At 43.9% G+C, this 17,251-nt stretch overlaps 1 protein-coding gene across 1 annotated transcript; it reads left to right on the forward strand.

The window, feature by feature from the left end:
- Positions 1 to 890: 890 nt before the first annotated feature.
- On the forward strand, positions 891 to 2,246 carry LOC118487465. Its single transcript, XM_035984340.1, has one exon. It carries the CDS (start codon positions 891 to 893, stop codon positions 2,244 to 2,246), a length of 1,356 nt encoding a protein of 451 aa, XP_035840233.1.
- Positions 2,247 to 17,251: the final 15,005 nt, after the last annotated feature.

Here is a 17,251-nt window from a genome sequence, read left to right on the forward strand (position 1 = left end):
TTGTTCATATTAGTTTTCCCTAATTTGTAGAGTTAGGAGTTTTGACAAACAAATAACTCATGATTAAAGATTAACATCAACTTAGTAAGTGAGCTTAAAAGAATAATTTTTAGGTGATTAGAATGTTAATTCATTTTTAATTTTCCTAAGAATTATAGACTAGGAAGCCTTGATTGGGGACTTAGTTAAATCTAGAACTTGCATCATCACAAATCTTCCACCTTGTTATCATATGCTTGTTAGTGGAAACTTAGTTTAGGCAACCCTTTCTTAGATATTGTTCTTGTTAGAATTTTTAGTAGTTTATTTTTTTGCATGCTAAGTTAGAAAAATCAACCCAAACATTTGCAAAGGCTTTAAAGTAGCAAAAGTTTAGTATCAAGACACCGCATCCACGGATTGATATCCGGTTCTTACCGATTAGCTATATTACCACCCGACGGGTACACTTGCCCTTTTGTGTGTGTAGTTAGTTTTTAGGTGAAAACCCATTTTTAAAACTAAATCTGTGTGAAGAAAAACTTAATTAAAAATATATATAATTCACGCACATCAAGTTTTTGGCGCCGTTGCCGGGGATGCGGTCTTCTTGAAAACGATTCGAGTTACTTATTTAGCCATTGTGAAAAGTGTACAAAGTTTGTGTCTACTTGTTTTAATTGCCTTTGCCTGATTATTTGAAAAAAAAAAGAATATGATTATTTGCTAGTTGTTTTTTTTTTTGTATATATTTTGTGCATTGTGCTCCTTATTCCCTACAGGTCGTGCATGTCCTCAACCCCCGCTGCTGATATCGTTGAGCCTTCATCGGAGCCGGAGCGCAATCTTCACCCGAGACGATTGAGACAGACGCGGCGGACGACGACACCTTCTACGAGGTTCGGGTAGACATGGCGGACGCGGAAGAGAATAGGATCTTGAATGAAATTGGAAAACCGTCACTCGATGGTTTGCCTGCGAGCATCAATGCACCGACAATCGACAATAATAATTTCGAGATCAAGGCTGGCACCATATCGATGTTGCAGAATGCGGTGCAGTTTTATGGCAAGGATCACGAGGATCCTAGTGTTCACATCGCGGGGTTTCTAGAGGTTTGTGCCACATTTAGGATTCGTGATGCATCACCGGATGCTATCCGCCTTCGGCTCTTTCCGTTTTCTTTACGGGATGGAGCCAAGGAGTGGCTTCTTTCACTTCCAGCTGGATCTATCACTACATGGAATCAATTAGCTGAGAAGTTCCTTCAGAAATATTTCCCTCCAGAGAAAACTGTTCGGTTGAGAACCAAGATTCTGAACTTTCGTCAGGACGAGGACGAGTCCCTTTACGAGGCATGGGAGCGGTTTAAAGAGCTTATGAGAAAGGTCCCACATCACGGGTTGCCCAAGTGGCAACAGTGTCAGATCTTCTACCATGGTTTGGACAGTCAGGGACAGATGATGGTTGATACCTACTCGGGCGGTGATATCGGCACGAAAAATGCCACCGAGGCATTTGAGATTCTTGAGAAGTGTGCCGCGAAAAACCGGACGCAGCAGCCCCCGAGGGGAAAGAGTTCTCGGCAGGGAGTTCATCATGTGGACGACTACACAGCCATGACAGCACGTATGGATGCCTTATCTTCGAAATTTGATCGAGTGATGGAAATGCACTGGAGAGGTTCTTCGAGTGGGGGAGCATATCAGGTAGGTGATTTTCCGACGGGAGAGATGTCACACGAGCATGTTGATTTCATGGGAAACCAATACCGTCCTCAAAACAATCCCTACAGCAATACTTATAATCCGGGGTGGAAGAATCATCCAAACTTTAGTTGGAAGCCCGATGCTTCTAACCAATATCCACCAGGATTTGCTCCACGTCCCACAGCTCCGACCCATGGAGCATATGGTCCACCTCGTCCTCAGCAGACGCCTCCTTCTAGTGATCCTAGTGTGCATGATATGCTTAGTCAAATCTTAGCTGGTCAAAACACTCAAAAAGCGGAGAATGAGAAGCGTTTTAGGGAGTATGACGGTCGTTTCACGAGGCACGAGGGTGAGTTGAGAAGCCAAAAGGCTTCCATGCAGGCCATTGAGAACCAAGTTGGCCAGATTGCCAAGATGTTGTCTGAGAGACAACAGGGGGGGCCTTCCGAGCAACACAGAGCCAAATCCAAATGCTACTGCAAAGGCCATCACATTGAGAAGCGGCAAGACCGCTCAAACCATTCCTCCGGCTGTTTCAGAAAAGCCAGTCGATGACTAGGAGGTTGATGAGGAGATTGAGGCTGAGTCTCCGGGTGAGGTGCAACAGAGGCGAGTCCCAGCAAGTACCGCATGACCCAAGGAGCCAGTGAGAGAGTATGTCCCTCCCATTCCATATCCGGGGAGGTTGAAGAAGCAGAAAATGGAAGAACACTATGGTAAATTCCTCGAGCTTTTTAAGCAACTTCATATAAATTTACCATTTGTCGAGGCACTTGCTCAAATGCCTAAGTATGCCAAGTTTCTGAAGGATATCCTGTCCAACAAAAAGAAACTTGAGGAGCTTTCGCAGGTGACCTTGAACGAAGAGTGTTCAGCGGTTCTTCAGAACAAACTACCGAAGAAGATGAATGATCCTGGGAGTTTCACTATCCCGTGTTTGATCGGTAGTTTGTCGGTCAGCAATGCGTTGGCTGATCTTGGAGCTAGCATAAACCTCATGCCATATGCGGTTTTTGCTAAGCTAGACTTGGGAGAGCCCAAGCCGACTCGTATGAGCATTCAGCTAGCCGACCGTTCAGTGAAATACCCTCGAGGCATAGTTGAGAATATGCTGGTGAAAATCGACAAGTTTGTCTTTCCTGTCGATTTCGTGATTCTGGACATGGATGAGGATAAAAACGTTCCACTTATCTTGGGTCACCCATTCCTAGCCACTGCAAGAGCCTTGATTGATGTCTGCACCGGTAGACTTACTCTCAGGGTTGATGATGAGGAGGTTACCTTTGATATAGGGAAATCCATGCAATACTCACAGAGTCAGGATGATACACTCTACTTCATTGAGACTATCGATACTTATGTGAGTGATCATCTTCATGCTACATTCGAGGAGGATGTTATGGACACACAGCTGCTTGGAGTGGAGATTTTTGGTTCACCCAGTGTGGACCGAATGATTGAGGAGGTGACCTGTCTGATAGGTCACGCATCTCCCCCGTGTCCCGAGGTTTTTGAGGTTGTGGATCGCGTGACTGAGCCTAAAGCACGCCCTTTTATTGAGGATCCACCTTCGGTTGAGCTTAAGGAGCTCCCAGATCATTTGGAGTATGCTTTCTTGGAGGGTGAGACTCATCTGCCCGTTATCATTTCTGCTGGGTTGTCGAAGGAGGAAAAGGATCGATTGCTTGAAGTCCTGAAGCTGCACAAGAAGGCGATTGCTTGGAAGATTATGGATTTAAAAGGGATCAATCCATCCTTTTGTACCCATAAGATCTTGATGGAGGAGGACTTTAGACCTGTAGTACAGCATCAGAGGCGTTTGAACCCCAACATGCAGGAGGTTGTGAAGAAAGAGGTCATCAAACTACTTGATGCAGGTTTGATATACCCGATCTCTGATTCACCGTGGGTTAGCCCTGTACAGGTAGTCCCGAAGAAAGGAGGCATGACAGTGGTGACCAATGAGAAAAACGAGTTAATTCCTACTCGTACTGTCACCGGATGGAGAGTTTGCATTGACTACCGCAAACTCAATGATGCCACGAGGAAGGATCATTTCCCACTCCCTTTCATTGATCAGATGTTAGAGAGGTTGTCGGGAAGGATGTACTACTACTTCCTTGATGGTTTTTCGGGTTATTTTCAGATTCCCATCTCTCCTGAGGATCAGGAGAAGACGACATTCACATGTCCCTATGGCACATTCGCCTACCGGCGGATGCCCTTTGGACTGTGCAATGCCCCGGCCACATTTTAGAGGTGTATGGTGGCCATTTTTCACGACATGATCGAGGACTCCATGGAGGTTTTCATGGATGATTTTTCTGTGTTTGGAAGTTCTTTTGATCAGTGTCTTGGGAATCTGAAAAAGATGTTGGCTAGATGTGAAGAAGCCAACCTTGTGTTAAACTGGGAGAAGTGCCACTTCATGGTGAAGGAGGGCATTGTGCTTGGGCACAAGATTTCACAGGCGGGGCTCGAGGTTGACCGAGCCAAAGTCGAGACTATTTCAAAGCTCCCGCCACCCACATCCGTGAAATCTATTAGGAGTTTTCTGGGTCATGCAGGTTTTTACCGGCGATTCATAAAGGACTTTTCCAAAATCGCCCGTCCCATGACCCAGCTCCTCGAGAAGGATGCCCAGTTTGTTTTCTCCGATGAATGCCTTCGGGCATTTGAGTTGTTGAAGGAGAAGTTGGTGAATGCCCCGATCATGGTTGCTCCCGAATGGGAGTTGCCATTTGAGTTGATGTGTGATGCGAGTGATTTCGCAGTCGGGGTTGTCTTGGGTCAAAGGAAAGATAAACACTTTCATCCGATTTACTATGCGAGCAAGACCTTGAATGACGCTCAGGAGCACTACACCACGACAGAGAAAGAGCTCCTAGCTGTGGTCTTTGCCTTCGATAAGTTTCGGTCATATCTTGTCCTTTCCAAGACCATTGTGTACACGGATCATGCAGCACTTTGGTATCTTTTTAGCAAGCAAGATGCTAAACCGAGACTGATACGTTGGATTTTGTTGCTGCAAGAGTTTGACATCGAAATCCGTGATAAAAAAGGGGCTGAGAATTTGGCAGCCGATCATCTGTCTCGACTTGAGCATTCCGAGGAAAAGGAAACTCGTGGGCCTAGCATCAATGACAATTTCCCCCACGAGTTCCTCATGAGGATCGAGACTAGTGATGATTCCCCATGGTTTGCTGACTTTGCAAACTACTTAGCTAGTGGCATCCTGATCAAGGGGATGACCCATCAGCAGAAGCGAAAGTTCTTTGCGGATGTCAAGCATTACTTCTGGGATGACCCTTACTTATTTAGGGTAGGAGCGGATCGGATGATCCGGTGAGGCGTGCATGGTGACGAGGCGAGGGATATATTACGCCACTGTCACAAAGGACCCACGGGAGGCCATCACGGAGCGAACAACACGGCAAGGAAAGTGTTTGATGCCGGAATCTTTTGGCCGACTATTTTCCGTGATGCCCATCAGTGGGTGAGGTCCTGTGATGCTTGCCAGAGGGCGAGCAACATTTCTGCACGCCATGAGATGCCACAAAACGGCATCCAAATTTGTGAGGTTTTTGACGTGTGGGGGCTAGACTTCATGGGCCCTTTTCCGACCTCTTTTGGCAACCGCTACATCCTAGTCGCTGTTGATTACGTTTCAAAGTGGGCTGAAGCACAGGCTTTGCCCACTAACGATGCGAGGGTAGTGGTGCGATTTTTGAAAAAAGCTGTTTGCTCGCTTTGGTGCCCCGAAGGCATTGACTAGTGACCGTGGGACGCATTTCTGTAATGCTCAGCTTGAGAAAGCATTGTCCCGATATGGTGTGCAACATCGATTCTCTACACCGTATCATCCGCAGACGAGCGGACAGGTCGAGGTTACTAATCGGGGTATCAAGCGGATTTTGGAGAAAACGGTTAATTCTAGCCGTAAGGATTGGTCCGAGAAATTGGATGATGCACTGTGGGCTTTTCGGACAGCCTACAAGACTCCTATAGGCACCACACCGTTTAAACTGGTCTATGGGAAGTCTTGTCATTTGCCTGTTGAACTCGAGCACAAAGCATACTGGGCTTTGAAGACAGTTAATCTTGACATGGCTGCTGTGGGTGAGAACAGGTTTGTGCAGATTCACGAGATTGAGGAGCTTAGGCACGATGCGTATGAAAGCTCCAAGCTGTACAAGGAACGTACTAAGACGCTCCATGATGCCCGCTTGAAGGACAAGAAAGAATTCCGAGTGGGTGATCGTGTGTTGTTGTACAATTCACGTCTTAAGTTGTTTCCTGGCAAGCTAAAGTCTCGGTGGTCGGGTCCCTACACTGTACGATCAGTGTTTCCTTACGGGACCGTGGAGATAGGCCATAAGGATGGCCGGTTGTTCAAAGTCAACGGGCATAGGCTAAAGGCTTATGTTGGAGGGCCCGTTGACCCGAGTGAGGAGGTTGTTACCCTCCACCCCAGGAACAAATGAATTCGGGGTGCTGAGTCTAGCTGAAGACTCGTAAATAAACTTAGCATGTTTTGTGTATATTATCATGTTATTATTTTTGTGTGTGGTTGTCTTTTTATTTTTTCAGGTTGCGGTTCGTTCTGGTCGCGAGGGATGTTAGAGCTTGTTGCCGGCTCTCAGGTATGTTAGTTCGGTTCTTTTTCTTGCTAGGAGATGCTTCGTGAGTGCCCCGGGTCAAGGAGTTTGTCTATAAAGATGTCCATTTTCTACACCCTCAAAAAAAAATTAAATCAAAATTCGAAAATGCAGCACTATCATCAAAGCCTGGCACCATCAGACAACTTTTGCAGGCCAATAATAGAACATCTTTGAATAAAACCAACCACCACCATCAATCCTTCATAAAACCTTCATCTTCCTCCTTGAACCCACTTCAAGGCACTCACGAATCCTCTGCATCCCCTAGCTTCCTCCAAGAAATTCTTTCATTCCAACATCATTCCAGGTACGGATTCATCCATTTCTAGTTAGATTCAAGTGTTTTGTTGATATGTTCTTCATGTTCTTCTTGTTCTTCATAGTTAGTTTCCTTAGGTTTTTAGGGCTTGGTCTAAATCACCCGATTCAAGCCCGTTTTTAGTGTTTTTAGTGTTGATTTGAACCACAATGGACCGATTTACAAAACCCCTAAGCAAAAAGTTGAAAAAATCGGGGTTTCGAGGCTGTTTTGAGTGTTTTTTCAGGGCTGGTTTCCGTCGCGCACGAGGGTGCCATACCCAGGCACGATCGTGATCTTCATAAATTCATCAAATCTTCATAAAATTGCCCAGAAAATCCAAAAGGCACGAGGGTGCCAAAATACCGCACGATCGTGCTTGTCGAGAGATCGCTCAAATCAGTTTCCGGTGATCGGCCAAGCACGAGGGTGCCATATAGTGGCACGGTCGTGTTTCACGGAAAATCGCCGAAGATCAGTCACCGGACATTGGTCAGGCACGAGGGTGCCATATGGTGGCACGACAGTGCTTCACCAAATTGCTGGTTCAAATCCGAGCCGTTTACGGCCGAGCACGATGGTGCCGTGGGATGGCACGGTCGTGCTCCTGGGGAATAAAAACCCAGACTTCATAATTTTCCTGGAAATCTTCATAATTTCACTTATTTGCAGGTCTCGCACGGTAGTGCCATATGGTGGCACGACCGTGCCATGTTGTCCAGTCCCAAAATTTTTGCCTGTTTGTTTTGGTTGCTGATTAATCTTGTCTCAATCTTGCAGATGGATCACCCCTACTTGCAGTTCTCAAACAATGCCAGGGAAGGGTATTGTATCCCGAAAGTGGAACGATTGTGGGCCCGACGACACCTTATCGAGCCCATGAGGAAGCTGCAGTTGGTGGATTTGGATTTGCTCGGACAGTCCGAGAGGTTCGATGATCTGATGACTCCCCCGTGGTCTCGTCTTTTTGAGATCGCGGAACCGCAATACGTGGAGCTAGTTATCGAGTTTTTAGCATCATTCCGATTCACTTTCCCATGTCCGGATGTCTACGAAAAAAGTGCTGGTGTTAAATACCGGTTGGGAAGGAAATGGCATCACCAATCAATAAGTCGATTCGGGACGGTGTTGGGGTTGTACGAAGACGATGAAATAGACTCGGAACTGTTTCACGGGAGCCTACAGGATTGGGAGCCGGATGCAAACAAGGCAGCCTTTTGGGAGGAGATCACTGTGCCGGGTATGATTTGGGACCCTCGTAGAGCCAAAGCTACATGGATACTTGACCCGCTACATAGAGTCATCGAGCGCGCCATTTTCCACGTGATCGAAGGTCGGGGTGATAGCACAGGGAACATCACCACCCGTGACCTCTTTCACCTATACTGCATCATCTCTGGTTCAAACTGCAACCTAGCGGTCAGCGTTGCAGAGTCGATATTTCGAGGCGTTGGTTCGACACCCACGTCACGGATTTGTGGAGGAGCCTTTGCAACTAAGCTTGCCAAATTTTATCGGGTTCGGTTAGACCACCTAACCGAAGCCTGCGACTACGGCCTTCTCGACTTGCAACAGCTGAACTCGATGCATCTTACCAGGAAAGTGAACGGGATTCCGAAGCTCGTTGACCGAATGGGAAGAATTTGGGACCCGCTACCTGTAGTTGAGGAGGGTGGTGGTGATGATGGTGATGATGGTGATGGCGGCGATCATGATGTGCATATGCACGATATCCCGGTTCAGGGGCAGCATGGGGGCGCTGGGGGAGCGGACCCCCACATGCAGGTTGGACATGTGATTCACGGGTTTGATAGCCCGAATTGGGATAACGTGTATGGTGGCTTTGGTGGTGGAGGTTATGCACAGGGTGTGATGTGTGTCGGTGTATATATAATTTAGATGTATAATTAAGCCCCTTTTTACACCTTTAGCCAAGTTTTAAATTTATAAAACACGATATTTACTAACACTAAACACACATATGGGCAAGTGCACCCATCGTGGACGTAGTATAGTGTTGGTAAAATACCGAGGTCGTCCAAGGACACAAGAGCTTTTAATACCGGTTTATCCTCAACGTCTAATCAAATCAAAAAGTTAGAAAAATGATTTTAAACTAAGAAAATAAAAACTAACTAAATGCTGAAAAATAAAAATAAATAAAAACAGATAGACAAGATGAATCACTTGGATCCGACTCGTGTATTAGTATAACCTTTGATGATTTTCGCACTTTTGCACTTGTTTAAGAGATTATCTTAGTTATTGTAGTAGGGCCCCTCTTTTGAAGGCGACGTTACCCTCAACCCAGTAGTTTGAGTCAGCAAGGATACAATCCTAAAAGGTTGGATTATTAGAAGATAATGAATTAAGTTATTAATGCAAATTATGGTAGGCCCCGCTTTTGGCGGTGACGTTACCCTCGACTAAGTAGTCTGAGTCAGCAAGGATACAGTCCTAAATAGCCGGGTTATAGTATTAATAGTAGTTAACTTATGAGGGGGTCAAAGAGTTTGGATCCCCGCCATCAAATACCTATGGGCACTGAAGGAGATCCTACTAAATTTGACCCAGGTCCCTTGCAGGACCTCTAAACGCTGAACAAGGGCAAGACCCTTACCAAACCGTTCCCTTAACCCCCGACCAGGTAGCCAACATACCTCCATATAGACCGTGGAGATATGAATGGTGAAAATCTTTTATTTTATATAGACAGTAAAATAATGCCAAGACACCACGGACAAACGATAAGGAAAGATCACCTTCAACATAAGTAACTAGTTATTAAAGTCATTAATACAAAACCAAATAAAAAGTGCAAAAGATTAAAAATAAAAAGTATTATACTAAACACTTGTCTTCACCAAGTGATGTAAGAGACTTAGGCAAACATGGCCTTGATTATCAAGAACTCTTACAATCAATCTTGGATCCCGAGACGACTCACACACTCTACGATGGACAATGGATGATGGTGGTGGATGATGGTGTTATGGTGGTGGTGGGTGGTGGATGAAGTGTGAGAGAGGTGGTGTGCCAAGGGATGAGATGGAATGAAACCAAGCACTCCTATTTATAGGCTGAACAGAAGGCTGGGCACGGCCCCGTGTCCGCTGGACACGCCCCCGTGCCCGTCTGACACTATCTCTCTTCATTAATTGTAATTCGCAATTACAATTAATGCGCCTGCTGTACTTTCGCCACGCCCCCGTGCTCACTGGACACGGCCCCGTGGTGGGCAATAGAAGCTTCTACAGGTTTGTCTTTTCTGCTGCTTCTTGGGCACGGCCCCGTGCTGGCTGAGCACGGGGCGTGTTCAGGCTTCTGTTTTCTCTTCTTTGCTTGGGAAGATGCCGTTGAGGGTTCGGGCAGTCTACTTTTATTCCTTTTCTTGTATTTGTGTTAGAATTGGCTGTCTTTTTGCTTCTTTTGTGACTTTGAGCTCATTTCATCCTGAAAATACAAAAGGAAGACAAAAACACTCTTTTTCCAACATTAGTACTTAAAAAGGGTTAGTTTTATGCCTTATTTGATGTAATTTATATGTTGCATTTTACACACATCAAATACCCCCACACTTGAACTTTTGCTTGTCCTCAAGCAAAACTCTTTAAATGTGGCTTACACTCCCAAATGGAATAGGTAGAAGAGAAGGTTTTTGGCTTGTCATAGAGTGTCGGGAATCCAAGATCTTTTTGGGTTTTATTTTTATTTATTTACAATCCTATTCGTTATAATTTATTTAGAATGTTTCATAGGATAAATTACTTATTTGGGCATAACATGCCTTTTTTAAAATTTCATTTATATACAAGTTCACATACCTCACGGGATAAATCACTCAACAGTCGGCCGAAGGTGTATTTTTTTAGTGAATCACTCGAGAGCAACATGGAACTTACGCCTTCCATAGGCTTGCCAAGCAATCAATCCTCCTCCTTTTTAACTTTATACCTTTGTAAATATCAAGAGGACTTTTTGGGTGAAGGGTTAGGCTTGGGCTAAAGGTGGGTGGTTAGGTTAGTGGTTAGTAAAAGGGCGAAAAGCGTAAAAGGCGTCGGTTTTCGTAACACAATTTTTAGTGACTTTTTATTTTGAAGTATTTCTCCAAACAAGCTTTTGTTTGTATAGCTTTGTTTGTTTTCAACTTCATCATCATATAAATTTTTTTTTTAGTCACATAAAAGAACGAGCTTGCGAAAAACCGAGCTTGTTACTAAAATAAGGGGTGAAAAATAAAAAGGGTTTTTTGGTGGGTAAAAAGGGTTTAGGGTAAAGAAACGAAAGGTTTAGGCTCAAAGGGGTTAACTAGGGGGATTTTGGGTAGGTGGTAAAAAAATGAAAAATAATGGTGTAGAAAGAAAAATGGTTAGTCCTAATGCCTCCATCATTTATTTACTTGGGTTTAAGTTGACAAGGACCGGGAATGAATCGTCGTGGCAAGTTCTAGAGTTGTAAGAACCAAGCGGCTATTCACACAAGAAACGAAAAATGAGCATTTAGTCTAAAGATGTAAATTTGTATGCTCAATAAAGGCTCAAAACTCACTTTTGTGGGAATGGGTTTTTAATGTGATCAAGTATATATAATCAAATTTTAACTAGACTTGTTATGCCGTTTCATAATTTTCTTATGTTGGTTCTTGTTATCACGACGCTTTCGGTTGTAAATTTTATAAAAATATAACCTTATTAATCTTGTGATTCCCAACTTAAACTTTAGACAAGTAAGAATAAATGAAAATTTTTGAAAAAATTTGGGGTGTTTAGCGGTTCCAATAGAGTTTTGTGTAAGGCTTGTTGTTAGGACTTGCAAAATTTCAAAGTGTTAGCTTCCCCCCCACACTTAAATTACACATTGTCCTCAATGTGTCCCAAAAATAAATTTTTTAGGTTGATTGGATGTGTAATGTGGTGTTAAAAAGCAAAGATTTATGTTACTGGCAGTCTGGACACGGCCCCGTGTTCGCTGGACACAACCCCGTGGTGAACTGCCAGTATCGGAAACTTACAGAAGGTGAACACGGGGGCGTGTTGGTTAGACACGGCCCCGTGTCTGGCAAATAATTGCAGGTCAGTAGCCAAACAGCAGGTCTGGGAGATGAACACGGGGGCGTGTCGGCTGGACACGTCCCCGTGTGGACAGTCTGTGAGCCTGAAAAACAGGTTTTGTTTCCCGGTTTCTCCATTTTGGGCTTGTAAGCGCTAAGGTTTAGCACTCTAACCCTTGCATTGTACCTGTTTCATCACTCAATACCACACCAAGCAATCATAAAAAATCCTACATTACCACAGTTAATTGTCCCCAAGCATAAAGTAGAAAAATAAAACGGAAATAAAAAGTAGTTCAGGAAAGTAAATTGTTCAACAAGTGGCACGCAGGCCATAAATTGTTCGATAGAAAAGGGTGCTTAAACCTGTGGGCTCTCCACCAACCCGCTCCTTGTTCCTTCAAGCCTCCTACTCCATGTCTTCATCGCTATCCTCACATCCACCCCCATGCCCCGCCATATACTCCCGGATGCTACCGATATCATCTTGTATATCGTTGATGTTGCGCTCAATAGCTCCGACCCGGTGGTATGTGTTGTTGGCGAGATTGTAGGTGTTCCTGGTACACATGAGGTTTTCCTGTAAAAGATCATGTAAACTTTGAAAGTTAGGAAAACTGCCTCCTTGTGAGGAGGATTGACCCGGATCGCCATGGGGTTGGTACTGGTAGTGGGGAGGTGGTGCGTGAAGAACTAGGGCCTCCTGTGGGTTCCATGCATAACCTTGCGTTCTTTGGAAGCTCACCGTCCCGTCTTCCGCCTCATAAAGATAGTTCATGGCTCGGCAAATGTGGTAGTCAACTCGTCCCGACCACGGACTTCTTTCAAAGGACCTTGGAATGTTCGTGAAGTGCTTGAAAAGACGGTACACCCATCCCCCAAAGAAGATAGGTGTTGGAGCTCGAGCAAGGCGATTGAGATGCATGTTTCGCAACAGGAGATATGGAACATCGAAAGGCTTTCGGTTGTGGATGCAGTGAAGGACAACCAAATCTTTTAACCCCACAACGCCACTACTATCGTGACGCTGGTTCAGCAAGTAGGTGAGGAGCCTGTGAATGTAGCGGTATAGCGGGTCCCTCAGTTTGGTACTCTTAGTGCTGCTAGGGTTGTAGATTCCTTCACCTATTTGAGCCCATGCGGCTTGACGTTCGGTCTCATCCAAGTCTCGTAATCCCCCAGTGTTTTCCTCATTTCCCGATTCTTCTTCACAGTATAGTCCTATTATAGATCCAAACTGTGCCATGGAGATTGAGTATTGTGTCCCGCCACACCGAAATGCGACCCCTTCATTGTCAAACGGGTCAACCCTCGACTTGAAAGCGAAAGTACTGTAAAACTCCATTGTGCATTGAGGTACCGACCGAAGCCGAGTGTTCAATGCAACTGCTAGTGGCCCTGTCACGATGTTGTTGAATCGGTCTAGTTGGTTCACCATGGTTAACAAGTCCGTACATGCTCACCTAGGGTACTCCTCGGGTCTTGTTTGGAGTATCTCATATCGTGCCCTAGCATCGAGTTCGCTTGCGTTGAACCTTGTGAACTTTGACATCTGAAAGAATACACCAAAAGTTAGTACGAAACAAAGAAATTTTAACAGAAACTGCAAACAGTGGGCTGGACACGGCCCCGTGTTCAGTGGGCACGGCCCCGTGTCCAGGCGTCTGTAACCCAAAAACTTCATTTTTCGTCCCGGTTCCGAAAACCTGAAAATTTTTAGCCCAATAGTTGCGGTTTCCCCCGAAAATGAAACCCTAAGTGTCGTTTTTCCCAAAACAAACCGTTTATCCTTCCAATTTCGTCTTTTTCGGTTCAAAAATAAGGGTTTGGGGTTTTAGTAGGAAATCGAACGAATCTATCAACAATACATGTTTATTTACCTTCTACTACACTAATCTAAACTACTTCTAACAGATTGCATCAAAAATTTGAAGTTCGATCCGGATGAACACGAAGAACCCTAGATTTTTCCCCAATTTTTGATGTTTTAACTACATGCAAGTAACTAATCTAACTACTAAAGATGATAGAATCATACCTTGATGTTGTTAAACGTGGTAGTGACGTCGGAAATCTGCGGAAAGTCGCCTGGAACCAGAGCGTTTTCGGCAAAACGGGGCGTGTGGAATGAGGTAACTGTTGTGAAAAGAGGGTTTTATCCCGACAGTCGCCTCGACACGGCCCCGTGTCCAGTGGACACGGCCTCGTGCCAAGCAAAATTTTAATTTTTTTTGTGCTCGTGTGCATGCCCCCTTTTTTTTCGAAAATGGTTAGAAGACTTACCGGTTGTTTTTGACGTACACTTGCCTGTTCGTAACATGTCAGGTACGATGTTGAGTTTATTCGTTAACCGTTTGAAGTGAGATCTCCTCTTCCTCATCCTCAATGGATCCTCGGTAGAGTTTTAGCCGTTGGCCATTGACTTTAATGGTATCCCATTTCGAGCTTTAATTTCTACTGCACCGTGAGGAAAAACATGGGTGACGGAAAAAGGCCCTGACCACCTAGATTTTAGTTTACCAGGAAATAATCGAAGTCGTGAATTAAACAATAGAACTTGATCTCCTATCCGAAATTCATTAGTCTTAATATATTTATCATGTAAATTCTTCATTCTTTCCTTATAAATTTCGGAGTTAGAATATGCATAATTCCTTAGTTCGTCTAATTCATTCATTTGACAAAATCGATTTTTACCGGCAGTTTCTAAGTCTAAGTTTACATTTTTTATTGCCCAGTAGGCTCTGTGAGCTATTTCTACTGGCAAGTGACAACTCTTTCCATAGACGAGCTTATATGGGGTCGTGCCTATAGTGGTTTTATAAGCAGTTCGAACGGCCCATAAAGCATCATCTAATTTGTCGGCCCATTCCTTTTTATTTAGTCCTACGGTTTTTTCAAGTATTCGTTTTAAACCTCGATTAGTCACTTCGGCTTGCCCATTTGTTTGAGGGTGATATGCTGTTGAGACCCAGTGATAGATCCCATACCTTGTTAATATTTTTTCGAGTTGATGATTGCAAAAATGGGTGCCCCTATCACTTATCAAAGCTTTTGGTGTTCCGAAATGAGAAAATAATTTTTTCAGAAATTTTACAACTACTCTTCCATCATTTGTTGGAAGAGCTTCGGCCTCCGCCCATTTAGACAAATAATCGACTGCCACAAGTATATATTTGTTTCCTTTTGACGGTGGGAAAGGTCCCACGAAATCGAGTCCCCACACATCAAAGATTTCACAAACGAGAATGCCATTTTGGGGCATTTCGTTTTTGGAAGAAATATTACCTGGTCTTTGGCAAGCATCACATGTCCTTACAAGGTTTTGTGCATCCTTGTAAATGGTTGGCCAATAAAACCCTGAATCAAATACCTTTCGTGTGGTACTCGCGGCACCATGATGTCCTCCGTATGGACCTTCATGACAGTGACGGAGAATTCTTCGTGCTTCATTACCATGGACACACCTTCGGATGAGCTGGTCGGCACACATTTTGAAAAGATAAGGATCTTCCCAAAAGTAATGCTTTACATCAGCAAAGAATTTCTTTCTTTGATGATGCGGCCATCCTTTTGTGACTATACCGCTAGCTAGATAATTAGCATAGTCGGCATACCATGGCTCTTGTCTACTCTCCATCATCTCCAAGGATTCGGTGGGAAATTTTTCGTTGATTTGTTCGTCCCTGGTCGCTTCCAAAGCTGGGTCTTCTAGGCGCGAGAGATGATCTGCAGCAGTGTTTTCTGCTCCTCTTTTGTCCTTGATTTCGATGTCAAATTCTTGGAGGAGTAGAATCCATCCGATCAAACGGGGTTTTGCATCTTGTTTCTTGAAGAGGTACCTGATGGCTGCATGGTCTGTATAGACTACAGTTTTAGAAAGAACAAGGTAAGAACGGAATTTATCAAAAGCAAACACCACTGCTAGTAATTCTTTTTCTGTAGTTGTATAATTTTCTTGTGCATCATTAAGCGTTTTACTAGCATAATAGATTGGGTGGAAATGCTTTTCTTTTCTTTGTCCCAAGACTGCTCCAACGGCAAAGTCACTTGCATCACACATGATTTCGAAAGGAAATTTCCAATCGGGCGCTATCATGATAGGTGCATTGACTAGCATTTCTTTGAGGGTTAGAAATGCTTGATTGCATTCCTTGTCAAAGATGAAAGGTGCATCTTTTTCAAGTAATTTTGTTAGAGGCCTTGAAATTTTTGAAAAGTCCTTGATAAACCTTCTATAAAATACGGCATGCCCTAAGAAACTTCTGATTGCTCTTACGGAGGATGGTGGAGGTAATCGAGAAATAGTTTCTATTTTTGCTCGATCAACTTCCATTCCTTCGCTTGAGATTTTGTGACCGAGTACTATTCCCTCTGTTACCATGAAATGGTATTTTTCCCAGTTAAGGGTGAGGTTAGTTTCCTCACATCGGGATAGCATTCGTTCGAGATTATCGAGGCATTGGTCATATGAGTCTCCAAAGATGGAAAAGTCGTCCATGAAGACTTCCATTGTCTTTTCTATCATATCATGGAAAATGGCTACCATACAACGTTGGAATGTTGAAGGTGCATTACATAGACCGAATGGCATGCGTCGATACGCGAAAGTTCCGTAGGGACATGTGAAAGTTGTTTTCTCTTGGTCTTCAGGTGCTATCGGTATTTGAAAGTAACCTGAAAAACCATCTAAGAAACAATAAAATTTATGACCGGATAATCGTTCTAACATTTGATCAATGAAAGGTAAAGGAAAGTGGTCTTTCCTTGTTGCTTCATTCAATCGCCTATAATCTATACAAACTCTCCATCCTGTGACGGTTCTTGTTGGTATTAATTCATTTTTCTCATTAGTTATTACCGTCATACCACCTTTCTTTGGGACTACTTGGACGGGACTTACCCACGGACTATCGGAGATAGGGTAGATTAGTCCGGCGTCAAGCAGCTTGATGACTTCATTTTTAACCACTTCTTGCGCATTAGGATTCACTCTTCGTTGTGGTTGAATTACTGTTTTGTAGTCATCATTCATTAAAATTTTGAGCGTGCACATGGAAGGGCTTATTCCTTTAATATCTACAAGCTTCCAAGCGATCGCGTTTTTATGTTTTTTAAGAAGATTAACTAATTTCTCTTTTTCCATGTTACTTAATTTAGAAGAAATAATTACAGGTAAACTACCATCTTTGCCTAGAAAAGCATATTCCAAACCTTTAGGAAGTTCTTTGAGCTCAATGGGTGGGTCTTTAGAAGACACCTTATTTTGTGGCTCATCTAGATCAAGAACCTTAAAGGTTTGTTCTATGGCGATCTCTTCTTTGACAAAGTGGTCATCTTCTTGAGTTGTATCGGGTGGTTCTACTTCATCTTCAATTAGGGGGTCATTATTGCCAAAAGGATATTTCATTGAACGCTCAAGATCTATGCTTCTTTTGAATGCCCCTAACTAAAGAGGTAGATTGTTGAATTTCCGGTTTTTCAAAGCCTTATGAGTTTGTACAAAAGGTTTTCCCAAGACTAGAGGGGCGTCATCAAGGATGACAAAGTC

Source organism: Helianthus annuus, chromosome 15 (assembly GCF_002127325.2).
Source record: "Helianthus annuus cultivar XRQ/B chromosome 15, HanXRQr2.0-SUNRISE, whole genome shotgun sequence".
Classification (NCBI taxonomy): domain Eukaryota; kingdom Viridiplantae; phylum Streptophyta; class Magnoliopsida; order Asterales; family Asteraceae; genus Helianthus; species Helianthus annuus.